This window comes from Mobula hypostoma, chromosome 8, assembly GCF_963921235.1.
Source record: "Mobula hypostoma chromosome 8, sMobHyp1.1, whole genome shotgun sequence".
NCBI classification, from domain to species: Eukaryota; Metazoa; Chordata; class Chondrichthyes; order Myliobatiformes; family Myliobatidae; genus Mobula; species Mobula hypostoma.
In genome coordinates, this window is record NC_086104.1 from 17,459,554 (window position 1) to 17,472,980 (window position 13,427).

The 13,427-nt window shown below is 46.2% G+C and overlaps 1 protein-coding gene across 2 annotated transcripts in view; it reads right to left on the reverse strand.

Moving 5' to 3' along the window:
- Positions 1 to 13,427, reverse strand: part of crim1 (cysteine rich transmembrane BMP regulator 1 (chordin-like)) — a 278,667-nt gene that overhangs the window by 128,871 nt on the left and 136,369 nt on the right. For both annotated transcript variants that reach the window (XM_063055529.1, XM_063055527.1), the window contains exons 4-5: positions 9,822 to 9,942; positions 5,382 to 5,503 (exon numbers count right to left, since the gene is read on the reverse strand). In XM_063055529.1, coding sequence (XP_062911599.1) covers positions 5,382 to 5,503; positions 9,822 to 9,942 — 243 coding nt within the window. The remainder of the gene's footprint in view (positions 1 to 5,381; positions 5,504 to 9,821; positions 9,943 to 13,427) is intronic.

Sequence of the window (13,427 nt, forward strand, 5' to 3'; positions counted from 1 at the left end):
CACCCAAAGGACCTGACTACTAACCACAGCCCCCACCGACTCGTGCCTACATGGTACCAGAAAATGTGGATCCCAGAACGGCCTCTGAATCCACCTGAGGTCCCACCGATAGACAACCCCTTAGGAAAATATCATACTCAACTCAAGTGACTGCATTACCACTACTGGTGTGTACTTGGTACAGATTCAACAATAGTGTTTAATTTGGTAAATACTGTGAGTGGAGGGTGGTGGGGTGGAGATACATCTCTACTAAAGGAGGTGTGAGGTGCTCCTTCCCTCCGCTAGCCTGCAGGTCACCCTTGGGCAAGGTGTAGCAGCTGCTTTGCTCCCTGATCAGGGTCACGTGAAGCCAGGAGAGCAGGCGATGAATGGTCATATGACCAGCTGGTGCACATCACAAGTCCTGGTTATGACGTCAGGCAGACAGTCTCTAGAGAGTATTGATAATGGCTGAGGTCACCCGTCTTGTAAAGACACTGACCAAAAGAAGGCAACGGCAAACCACTTCTGCAGAGAAATTTGCCAAGGGCAATTATGGTCATGGGACCATGACTGCCTCCGTCACAGGAAATGGCACACAATGATAATGATGACTGGAAGTGGACAAAATCTGCATAGCAAGGGGTTACCCAAGAGCCAACCAGGATTCAGCGGCTGAAGTGGCCTCTTTCTGTGCTGTCCTTCTACCAGTCCATGCGTGACCTACTTTCCAGCTGGGGAAGCTTCAGTTTACTGCAAGTCTTTGTTACTGCACTACTAAATTATGCAACCACTAATTGGCTTAAAGAACGCCACTAAATTCTAATAATAGAAGGTGTGGAAGTATAGCTGCTTGCAATGAAATCACTGCAGGCTCAAGAGTCAAGTTTGCACTGTGGCTGTAGTTAACCAAAATTCATCTTTGCCCAACTATCTTCAGCAATGGGGCTTAACTAGAACGCCCAAGGAAAGCATGGGTATGGGGAGAGAGCATGGAAAATGATCTATTGACTACATAAACACAAGAGAAGCTGCGGTGACACAATGCTTTGCAGTTACCAGCGACCTGGGTTCATTTCACGCATGTATGGAGTTTGTACGTACTACCCACGATCTCGTGGGTTTCCTCTGGGTGCTCTGGTTTCTTCCGGTAATCCAAAGAAAAACCGATCGGTAGGTTAATTGACCACTGTAAATTGTCCCACAATTAGGCTAGGATTAAATCGGGTTGCTGGGCGGTGCGGCTGGAGGGGCTGGAAGGGCCTATTCCACTCTGTATCTCAATAAAATAAAAATCCCAAAGCAGCAAGCACAAAATGCTGGAGTAACTCAGCAGGTCAGGCAGCACCTATGGAGGGGAATAAACAGTCAACGTTTCAAGCCAAGACCCTTCACCAGTCCTGGGAAGGAAGGTGGAAGAAGTCAGAATAAGAAGCTAGGGGTGGGGGGTGGGGGAAGAGGGGAAGAAGTGAGAAGCGAGTTAGCCAAGTTCTTTGGAATGTGCCTAAAATTTAAGCGTTTCCCTGCCTAGCTGCTGGTCTGTCTTTAGGGCAGAGCTTGGGGATTCTCTCAGTGGTTGATGAGTGACTGGGGATTGATTCCAAGCTTGTACCATGTGATTTCGACTGCGGACAAAGGTGAGTAAGCTGTGGGCATGCTGTGTTGGGGGCAGAAACGTGGCAACACTTGCAGGCTGCCCAACACAGTCCTTGCTGATTTGACTTGACGCTAAATGATGCATTTCACTATATGTTTCGGTGTACATGTGATAAATCTACTTCATCTATTTAACGTTTATATAAAAACCCGAAGCTGCTGCAAACTCTCAGTAGTTCAGCCAGGAGGTGCTGAGAGAGAAAAACAGGAACTCCCATCCTCTGAACTGAAACATTAATGCTGTTTCTCTCTCTTCAGATGCTGCCTGACCAGCTGAGTGTTTCTGTCTTTGTTTCAGATTTCCAGCATTTGCAGATAAACAGGTATATTTTATTTTCCATGACATAATGTATCTTGGCTCTGCAAAGAAAGCAAATTTGTTTACACAGCACCTTTCAAGGTCATTCCTTACAGTCAGTGAAGTACATCTGAAGTGAGGACTCTGCTGTAACCCGGGGCCTAGGAAACACTGTGAGCAGAGTATGCGTGGTAAGATTCTGCCCACATCAACAAAGTAATGGGCAGATGAACTGTTTTGTTTTGGAAGTGTTCATTGAAGACGAGCATGACCCTTGACATGAGGGAGAAGCTCCCTGCTCTTTGAATCTATCTGAGGGTCTAAAGAGGTTTCGAACATCTAGAAGGGAAGATTGTGGGCCAAAGGGATGGTCATGTTCTTTGTTCTATGTCCTAAGGCTGCACTTCCTCAGAACAGCAAAAGAATGGAGCCTGGGTTTTCATGCTCAAGGCACTGAATAGGACTTGAACTAGCAAACCCTTGACCTGCCCTATCATGGTGACAAGGATTGGAAGGGAAGCTGGCCTGGCTGCTGCATGTGATGGAGCTCCATACCTCCTGAGGTACGTGTTTGTCAGATGAGGGCAGTACTACACTTGTCTCCCTTCGACATAAACCAGCTGAAGGCTTTGGGAACCGGTACAGAAGAGGACATGAACCCTGAGGCAAATCGGTCATTGAATGCCGGACAGGTTTCAGAGGATGAATGGCCTGCTCCTGCTCCTTATTTCTTCCGTTCCTTAATATGTAGGCAGCTGATAGGTTGTATCAAGTACCTTCAGCTGAGAGTCTATCAGTTTAAAACTCTGATTTTCTCAATATACGTAGGTACTGTCAGAACCTCTGAGTATTTTCACCATGGCCGCTCTGCTTAAACCCAACTTCTTATTGACCCTTGCCAGGGGCTTAGTTACACATAATCCGACATCTCCTCGCGATCCGTGGTGCAGAGAGTGTCTCGACTGCCACCACTTATTTCTATTGAAACCTCTCTTGCTATACACAATCCAGCGTCCCACAGCCATCTGTGATGTGCAGACTGCCCCGACTGGCTTCTGTTGAAATCTCTCTCGCCACACACGACTCTACGTCTCCCAGCGTCCGTGGTATGCAGTAATTATTCTAGTTTTTTTTAATGCTAGGTGCTTTCTTTCTAAGTTTCCACAAACGCAGTATCTTACTTTTGTGTTGTTGAACCAAAAGTGTGATGAGAGGATGTGGGGAGCTTCAAACAGCAAAACGTTTCTGAACTGCTCTCTTTTAGAGTTGACTAAATGTCAGCGCACAGAGCGTAGGTTAATTGTGTAGTTATCAGTTGGACTCATTTATCCTTCCAGACATTATTGTCATCGTGCCAGGCATTTCAGTGAGACACAGCGCAGCGTTCTCTATATTTAGTTTGCCTCAAGGTCTAAACATTGGGCTATATTTAAATCGCTAACTTCTGCTGGTGCACAGTGTTGCTATGTTGACTGTGAATACCACAGCAATAATAAATGTTATAGCCAAGGCATCCTTCAAGCTTTGCAAAATACATTCTTTCCAGTACGATTAGTGTTTTCCTACCCTCCCACCTCCATAAATAAGTTGGGTGCCAGTGACTGGTGGCGTCCTGAAGGGGCCAGTGTTGGGACTGCTTATTTTCATGTTATATGTCAATGGTTTGACGGCGGAATTGATGGCTTTGTGGTCAAGTTCGCGGAAGGTACAAAGATAGGTGGAGCGGCAGGTAGTGTTAAGGAAGCAGAGAGTCTGTAGAAGGACTTAAGACAAATTGGGAGAACTGGCAGGTGGAACATAGTGTAGGGAATTGTATGGTCATGCACTTTGGAGGAGGAATAAAGGTGCAGCCTATTTTATAAACAGGGAGAAAATTCAAAAATTAGAGCTGCAAAGGGTCTGGGGAGTCCTTGTGTAGGATTCCCTAAAGGTGAACATGCAGGTTGAGTCGGTGGTAAGGAAGGCAAATGTAATGTTAGCATTCATTTCAAGAGGACTGGAATATAAAAGCAAGGATGTGATGCTGAGGCTTTATATGGCATTGGTCAGACCATAGTTGGAGCACTGTCAGCAGTTTTGAGCCCCTTATTAAAGTAAAGATGTGCAGGCATTGGGTTCAGAGGAGATGTACAAGTATGATTCCAGGAATGAAGGGGTTAACATACAAGGAGTGATTGATGACTCTGGACCTGTACTCGCTGGAGTTTGGATGTGGGGGAGAATAGTTTACATGGGAGAGTGGATTGCTATGCAAGATGGCATAAACTCAATGGGCTGCCCAGCTTCCGACGTCATTCAGAGATATCTCCCTCTGCTGTCGAGCCTTCACCATTGGGTTAGTCTGTGGCAATTCTCTGTCTAGTATCACCACTGTAGAACCTTCACCGCAAGATCTGCAGCAGTTCACACAGAAACTCTCATACCACACAGAACAAGACAGTCACCAAATTCATGAGGGTAAATAAAAATGGAGAAGGCTTCCCCAATCCAAGTGAACCTTGCGGAAGGGAGGGTAGAGAAGGGTTTGCAACCCTGAGAACAAATCCTCCTCACTCACCTCCACTTGCAAGTCTATCAGGGTCACCTGCTGCATCTGGTGTTCCCAGTGTAGTCTCCTCTGCATCGGAGAGACCTGACGTAGGTTGGGGGACTGCTTTGTCAAGCAACTTCACCTCTGCCTGCCACCGCAGGCAGGATTTCCCAGTGGCCATCCATTTTAATTCTACCTCCCACTTTGCCCCTCCTCCTTCCTTTCCTCCCATGGTCCACTCTCCTCTCCTATCAGATTCTTTCTTCTTCAGCCCCTTACGTTCTCCCCTATCACCTCCCAGCTCCTCAGTTCACCCCCCACCCACTTAACCTCTCCTTCACCTGGCTTGACGTATCACCTGCCAGCTTGTACTTCTCTCCCTCACCCCACCTTCTTACTCTGGTATCCTCCCCTTTCTTTTGCAGTCCCGACGAAGTGTCTCAGCCCAAAACGTGGGCTATTTGTTCCCCTTCTTGGAGGCTGCCTGACCTGCTGAGTTCCTGCGGCATTTTGTGTGAGGGTTGCCCTGAGAACAAATGGCTTTTCCTATTGCCATTCTCTTCAAAAAATTCTTTACCTATATTTTGGAATAGGCAAAGTGTAAACAGAATAATAAAACAGATGTAAAGCTACTTCACTGTAAAGGCCATCAACCAGATTTTGTAGAAAGCATTTAAGACCTTTCCAAACACTTAAACACAAACGCTGTTTAGACACCTTTTTTAATTAGACTGAAGTATTATCAATAAATACCAACTTCATCCCATCTCCTCAATAGCCCTGCTTCTCCTTCGAGTCTGTTTGCCACAGGCTCCCCTCCCTCCACTGCACTTCCACCCTCCCCTCTGCCGGGGAAAATATGCGGTATTTTCCACAGCGGCCTTTGATGGCATTTTGTGTTAAATCTGCACTTACCATTGATGCACTCGAATCGATCGCAGCAGTTGCCCGGCATGCCGTCACCGGGAGAGACGATCCGAGGCATCGTACCAGGCTCACACTTAGGGACGCGGCAGATCCCCGGCAAACACTCACACCTGGAGCATAAACCAGAAACAGTGAGTGGGAGGCAGTAGTACGCTGAGACCTGTGCCTGTGTAGGAGCACAACTGACGCATTCATTCAAGTCTCCGAGAGAACATTAGGGTATGGGCTATAGGGAGATTTAAGATTATTTTCTCTAGAGCATGGGACACAGGAATTTGCAAGAAATGGAGTGATATGTGCAGGCAGAAGATACTTAATTTAATTTGGCACTGTGTTCAGTGCAGACAAGGTCGGCAGAAAAAAACCTCTTACTGTTTTAAATCATAAACACAAGGGATTCTGCAGATGCTGGAAAACCAGGGCAAGCGCCTCAAAATGCTGGAGGAACTCAGCACCTATGAAAGGGAAGATTCAAACTTCCTCAGTGTAGGCATACCGCGAAGAGACTTCGCAATGGAGCAGCTCATCATGATTGTGTAGATGCTGGAAATCCAGAGCAGGACAGGCAGCCCCTATGAGTCCTGATGAAGGGTCTTGGTCTAAAACGTCAACTGTTTATTCCACAGATGGTTCCTCCAGCATCTTGTGTGTGTTTGCTCGTGTACTTGTGCCACTCCATGTTCTAACATTCTTCACCAACTGGCCTCTTAAAGGTAATCTTCTCTTCCATCCAAGGTATCAGATTTTCCAATGTGTGGGCTTTAATATCCCATAGGACGGAATTTATTTATTTATTTTTTGTAACTTATAGATTTTTTATGCTCTGTGCCGTCTTGCAAAATGTCAAATTTCACGACCTACAGTACTGTGTAAGGTCTTGGGCACATTAATTTAGCTGCGAGGCCTAAAACCTTTGCACAGTACTGAATTTGTCAATGTGGACTGGAGAGCGAGTTTGGAAATCTGGTGGGAGCAGAGGATGTCGGGAATGGCGAGGGTGGAGCACCGTGGTAGGGGTGTGGCACAGGTGGTCAGAGAGGGTGGGCCCGGGGGGGAACGGGACGGTACAGCTGCAGATACAACCAGCCCTAATGCACCACACAAGGGCACTTGATTCCAAAAAAATTGGTTTATCGGTCATTATAGAATGTCTCTCTGGTGCTTCCCTACTCCCTTCCCCTCTGATTTCCCTATCCCTGCTCCCTTCCCACTCTCAGTTCACGTTAGAGACCCAAATCAGAACATCGAACAGTACAGCACAGGGACAGGCCATTCAGCCCATAATATTGTGCTGAACCAGCTAAAGAGCAAATCAAAAACACCGAAGCACTGATCCCACCTGTTTACACAATGCCCATATCTCTCCATCTTCCTTACATCCATGTGCTTATCCAAACGTCTCTTCAAAGCCTCTAATATATTTGCCTCTACCACCATACCAGACAGCACATTCCAGGCATTTACCATTCTCTGTGTAAAAAACTTACTCCTCACATCCCCGTTGAACCTACCCCCCCCCTTCAATGCATGCCCTCTGGCATTAAGACATTTCAAACCAGGGAAACAGATATTCCATGTCTGCTCTATCTATTCCTCTCATAATCTTGTAAACTTCTATCATATTTCCCCTCAGATTTCACCGCTCCTGAGAGAACAACCCAAGTTTATTCAGCCTCTCATGATAGCACATGCCCTCTAAACCAGGCAGCATCCTGGTAAACCACTTCTACACCCTTTCCAAAGCCTCAACATCCTTCGTACAGTGGGGTGACCAGAACTGTATGCAATACTCCAGATGTGCCCTAACCAGTGTTTTATAAAGTTGCAACATAACCTCTTGACTTTTAACCTCAATTCCTCGACTGAGAGCAAGCATTCCATAAGCCTTCTTAACCACATTATCAACCTGTGTAGCCGCTTTCAAGGAGTCATGAACTTGGATCCCAAGATCTCTCTGCTCATCAACACTGCTCAGGGTCTTGCCCTTAACAGTGTACTGTCTCCTTGCATTTGCCCTATCAAAATGCAACACCTCACATTTATCTGGGTTGAACTCCACTTACCATTTCCCTGCTCATATCTGCAACTGATCTATATCAGGGCTGTATCCTTTGCCAGTCTTCTACACTATCCACAACTCCACCAATCTTGGTATCATCTGCAAACGTTCTAACCACCCATCTACATTTTCATCCAGGTCATTCGTAGGTCATAATTTTTTTTCCAGCTACAGTACAGTGCAATACATAAATTTACTGCACTACTGTGCAAACACCTTAGGCACCCTAGCTTTATATGCTTATGTGTCAAAGACAGTACTGTGCAAACACAGAAAACCTACAGCACAATACAGGCCCTTTGGCCTACAATGCTGTGCCAAACATGTATTTACTTTAGAAATGATCTAGGGTTACCCATAGCACTCAGTTTTCTAAGCTCCATGTACCATTTTCAAAAAATTCATTGTCTTGTAGGCATTCTCAATAAATCCAAAACCATAAAAGGATCAATAAAAGGCCGCATCAGCTCAGCAGGTCATACAGGAGGGAAATAAACAGTCGACATGTCGGGCCAAATCCCTTTATCAAGACATATGAGGTGATGAACTTCATGAGGTCTTGTTGAACGGTTTCAACTTGAAAGTGTTGCTCAGGAACTCATGCACCTGCCAGATCTCTGGTGTCCCTTCTCTCTGCCATTTCAGGAAGAGAGGGAACCCTGTCATCTGATCACTCTGGTGGTCTATGTGATACATAGTTAGAGGTATCCCTAATTTCATATTAATTCACCATTGGATATTGCATGGTGTGGCATAAACTGATGGTCTATGGAGGTTGGTTAAAGATGGCACAGAGAAAAGCACCATGCCGGGCTGATCTGGGGAGTTTTTTTTTAAAGTTAAAGTCTGTCCTGAGCCTTGTGCTTATGTGTGAAGCGACTGAGAGTACAAAACTCCGCCCCCCCCCAACCGGATAGGACGCCACTCTATTGCGAGGTTAACCCTCAGCATTTTTGCTGGTACCCATTTTCAGCTGGGTGAACTGGAGCAGTGTGTGTTTAAGTGCCTTGCTCAAAGACACAACACGCTGCCTTGGCCGAGACTCGAACCCTCGTGAACCCAACGCCCTAACCACTTGGCCACGTGCCACACACGATCTGGGGACTGCTCGCTGCCAATGCTGGCTCCCTAAACTAGAAAACGTGAGGGGCTGAAATAGCAAGGACCTACCCCCTTTAACCAAAGAGGCTTCAGTTTAAAGTAACTGGCAGAACAATTAGAGGGAGGAGGAAGAAACAAATTTTACACACATAAGCCTCCAGCATATTGAAACAGTACTTAGATACTTATTCAGAGACTTAGAGGGCTCCACACCTCGTGCTGCAAAATGGATTAGGAAATCTGTTTTCCTACGGCACGAGCAGGAAGAATTGAATGGCCTGCATGTCATAGTCTTTTTGGTGATTTAATTACATGTTCCATTAAGTGGCACAAACGTATTGTGGTGAATTAATAAACCAATATTGGGAAAAAGCATTGGAAACAATTACCAAGATTTGACTGATATGTGCTTCAGTCTCTTAAGTATTGAACCACCTTTTTCCCTCAAGGCTCTGATCCTCAATACAGGATATTCCCATAAACCCCACCCTATTCTACCATCCACCTGCACATTTACAGTGGCCATTTTACCTACCGAACCTACATGTCTTTGGGATGTGGGAAGAGACGGGAGCATCCAGAGGAAAGCCATAGAACCATGGGAAGTCTGGACAAAATGCAGACAGACACAGGCCCGAGGTCAGGATTGAAGGTGAATCCTTGCATTTTGTTATAGAGCATTACAGCACAGACACAGGCCCATCTAGTCCATGACGAACTATTATTCTGTCTAGTCTCATAGACCTGCACTCCATACCCCTCCCATCCATGTACTTATCCAAACTTACCTTAAGTACTGAAATCGACCCTGCACCCACCACTTCCACTGGAACATCATCCCACACTCTCACCACCCCAAGTGAAGAAGTTCCTCCTCATATTTCCCTTAATTTCACCTTTGATCCTTAACCTATGACCTCTAGCTCCAGTCTCACCCAACCTCAACGGAAAAAAGCCTGCTTGGAGTTACACTGTCTTTACCCCTCATAATTTAATGGTTATATTTATGACCTACAGTTTTAAACAGGTGGAAACATTTTTCTCACCTGACCCTGTTGGACCCTTTTCATTACCTCTAAGTTCTCCAGGCCTTGTTCTCTCTCCTGTTATAATTCAAGCAACCTTGGGCCAGCCTGTTTCATCGTCCTCTATTGCGCAGTGCACTTTGCCACTGTATTGAAAGTAACTGTTGCGATCGGATCTTCTCGACCCCTGTACGTTTCCAGAGTCGATCCCCCTCACTGAACATCACCAAGTGAGAGACTCACCGTATCGGGAGAGTGCAGCAGCCGTCGGCGGTCAGTCGGGGCGGGGTCTCCTGGCTGTCGGGAGGGCAGTCAACCTGCTGACTGGCGGGGCACTCCACTGTGCTGCAGTCCACGTTGTAGACTACGGGAGGCAAAAGAAAATGTCAACGCTGGTTACATTATCCCCACTCTTTGTCCAGCACAGGATGATACAAAGAGTTAACAAACTTGGGTACTTGGTAGACTTGGTGTACGGGGGCTCCCTGGCTCCCCCATATGTAGAGGGAATCATAGAGAGATACGGCACAGAAACAGGCCCTTCAGCCCACTGAGTCTGTACTGACCATCAACCTCCAGTTTACACCAATTCTTTTTTTTAATTCACTAACAACGCTACATCATTCAATAATCAGGGCTTCTTAAACTATTAACACAAGAGATTTTGTAGATGCTGGAAATCTAGAGCAGGACACTAAAAATGCTGGAGGAACTTAACAGGCAGCATTTATGGAGGGGAATAAACAGTCAAAGTTTTGGGCTTAGATCCTTCATCTGAACCGGAAAGAAAGGGGGAAGAAGGCAGAAAAAGGTGGGGAGAGGGGGAGGAGGACAAGGAGGCATATCATGGGTGAATTCACAGATTATTTGCAGCTTCAAATTAAAATACAATATTACTCTCTACAACACACTCGAGCCCCTGAGAGGCCCATCATTCCCGAAATTCTCCATTGTGCCCATGAATATCGCGTAGTCCTTCTCCAAGGGCACCTAGGTAACTTTCATCTCACTATTCCGTGTTGGTTACCAAGCTAGAGCGGTCTGGCCAGGGTTAATTCCTGGAGAGGGAGGAAGAAGGGAACTCAGTGGGGGTGGGGGGGGGTTCATTTGGGTGAATGAGACGGATGAACTGAAGACACCAACAGATTGCAGATGCTGGTACTTGGAGGAACACACAAGGGCTGGAGGAAATCAGTGGGTCAGGCAGCATCTATGGAGGGAAACTAACAGTCAACGTTTTCCGGTCCAGATGAAGGGTCTTGACCTGAAACATTGACTGCTCATTTTCCTCCACAGATGTTCCCTGACCCACTTAGTTCCTCCAGAGTCTTGTATGTTGAGTAGGATGAACCGCCCTTAACCAAAGGTTTAAGGTAACAGACAGACTAGGGACCTGAGGAAACCTGAAGGATGAAGGGGAAGTGGAACACATGGTGTTTGAAGTTCTGGTGGGCCAAAAGCTCCAGCATTTCAAAAGTACCCAGATGAGCTGGCCAATTGTCATAATTTAAGGCTGTGAACTTGGCAGCTGCCCCGACGGCTCTTCATAGGGTAGCATGAACGTGAGAGATCAAATGGTCTCTTACTGTGTCACTGATACTCATATTTCTATGAATACAGTCTTTCTGAGGCAAAGATTTGTCAACACACAATGACTGATAGTTACCCCTACATCTCACTCCGAGCTTGCCCCACCAGTGTAGCCCGAGAAAGTGTGAATTTACAGTATCTTCTGCTAGTGAGGTGAGAGGGACGACCTATGCCAGCACAAACCCAGTAATCAACTCCTTAGACCTTTCCTGATCCTTCACCTACTTCTACCTACAGTATATGAAGATCTTGCATTGACTTTAACAGTTACTGAAGCTTAAAACAAATCTGGGCAACTATTATTCCACAAGTTACCTTCTGCAGTCAACTGGATTGGATCCTTTGCTGCCTTGAATATCAGGCCTTACAGAGATAGAAATTCGAGAGAGCTGAAGATTCCCACAGCAAGAAGCCATGGGTGTTCATGAATGAATTTGTACATCTCTGTGAGAAGGTGGATGGGACAGCGTGCTCACATTTTTTGATGTGGGCATGTGTGATGGCCTCAATATATGCAACCGTGTGTGTGTGTGAATCAGAGTTAGGTTTAATTTCACTGTCATATGTCATGAAATTTGTTGTTTTGTGGCAGCAGTACATAATTTAAAAAACTGTAAATATATAAATATATCCAAGTTTGTGGATGACATGAAGCTGGGCGGCAGTGTCAGCTGAGAGGAAGATGTTAAGAGGATGAAGGGTGACTTGGATAGGTTGGGTGAGTGGGTGAATTCATGGCAGATGCAATTTAATGTGGATAAATGTGAGGTTATCCACTTTGGTGGCAAGAACAAGAAAACAGATTATCTGAATGGTGGCCGATTAGGAAAAGGGGAGGTGCAACGAGACCTGGGTGTCATTATACACCAGTCATTGAAAGTGGGCATGCAGGTACAGCAGGTGGTGAAAAAGGCGAATGGTATGCTGGCATTTATAGCGAGAGGATTCGAGTACAGGAGCAGGGAGGTACTACTGCAGTTGTACAAGGCCTTGGTGAGACCACACCTGGAGTATTGTGTGCAGTTTTGGTCCCCTAATCTGAGGAAAGACACCCTTGCCATAGAGGGAGTACAAAGAAGGTTCACCAGATTGATTCCTGGGATGGCAGAACTTTCATATGATGAAAGACTGGATGAACTAGGCTTATACTCGTTGGAATTTAGAATACTCATTCGGAAATCAGATTGCGGAGGGGAAGAAGCTGGCCCTGAAATTCTGAGTGTGTGGCTTTAGGCTCCTGCACCTTGTCCTTGACGGTAGCGATGAGAAGAAGGCCTGTCCTGGTGATGGGGGTCCTTAACGATGGATACCACCTTTTGAAGGTGTCCTGGAGGCTGGGGAGGCCAGCGCCCATGATTCAGCTGACTGAGTTTACAGTGTGAGAGTCGGCATTTCTTAGGCATGGGTGTGCTTCTGCGTGAGAATGCATGTATTTCTCTCGTGCCTGCGCATGCATCTGAATTTCTCTGGCATTCGCGTGTGTGATTACTTGTATATCAGTGGCTGGAGGATAGATGGGGGTGGGGAGGGTGTGGGCAAAATGACTGTCAGTTTCTTGATCCTAAACAGACACTATGCTGTGCGAATACAGAAAAGCTTGAAACCATGTGTTGGTCTATTAGCAGCAAATGTGTTCATGGTTTCACTTAAAATTCCTCAGTGCTATTTTAAAGAGCTCAACCTGTGGATTTCGCCTGACCACACTAATGCTTTCGCTCCAAACATTGCAAAATACCTTTCAGCCCAAGCACTCCAGAATGCCAACTGCATGCCAATCTAATGTCGTTCACACAGAGGAAGGCACTTTGCTCAACAAACGTGTCACCAGGTTAACCTCAAAGCAAGGGTTAAGTACGATGCTTTGTGGGCACTAACTGGGTCGAAGGAATCGGAATGGGGTTTGCAGGAGGCCAGGGAGACAAGGCTTCAGGGAAAGATGCCAGGATGTGGGGACAAGATGGTTAATGGTGAATGGAGGGTGAACAGAATCAATAACATACAGGAGTCTGAAACTGGAGAATGGAGGTTCGGGGCAATTCATAGACATAGTGAGGAGGGAGTGCAGAAAACGCTGTTTAAAGACAAGATATTGGGAGAGTGGGTCTAAAACTAGTCTATCTAATTGTGAGGTGGTGGGTGAGCAGGTGGCAGGTTACCGAGATGATACAAGAGGCTTGGTGCATGGAGAAAATGATCTGACGTGTGGAGTATTTAGTGGGAGCAACACTCACAACACACTGGAGGAACTCAGCAGGTCGG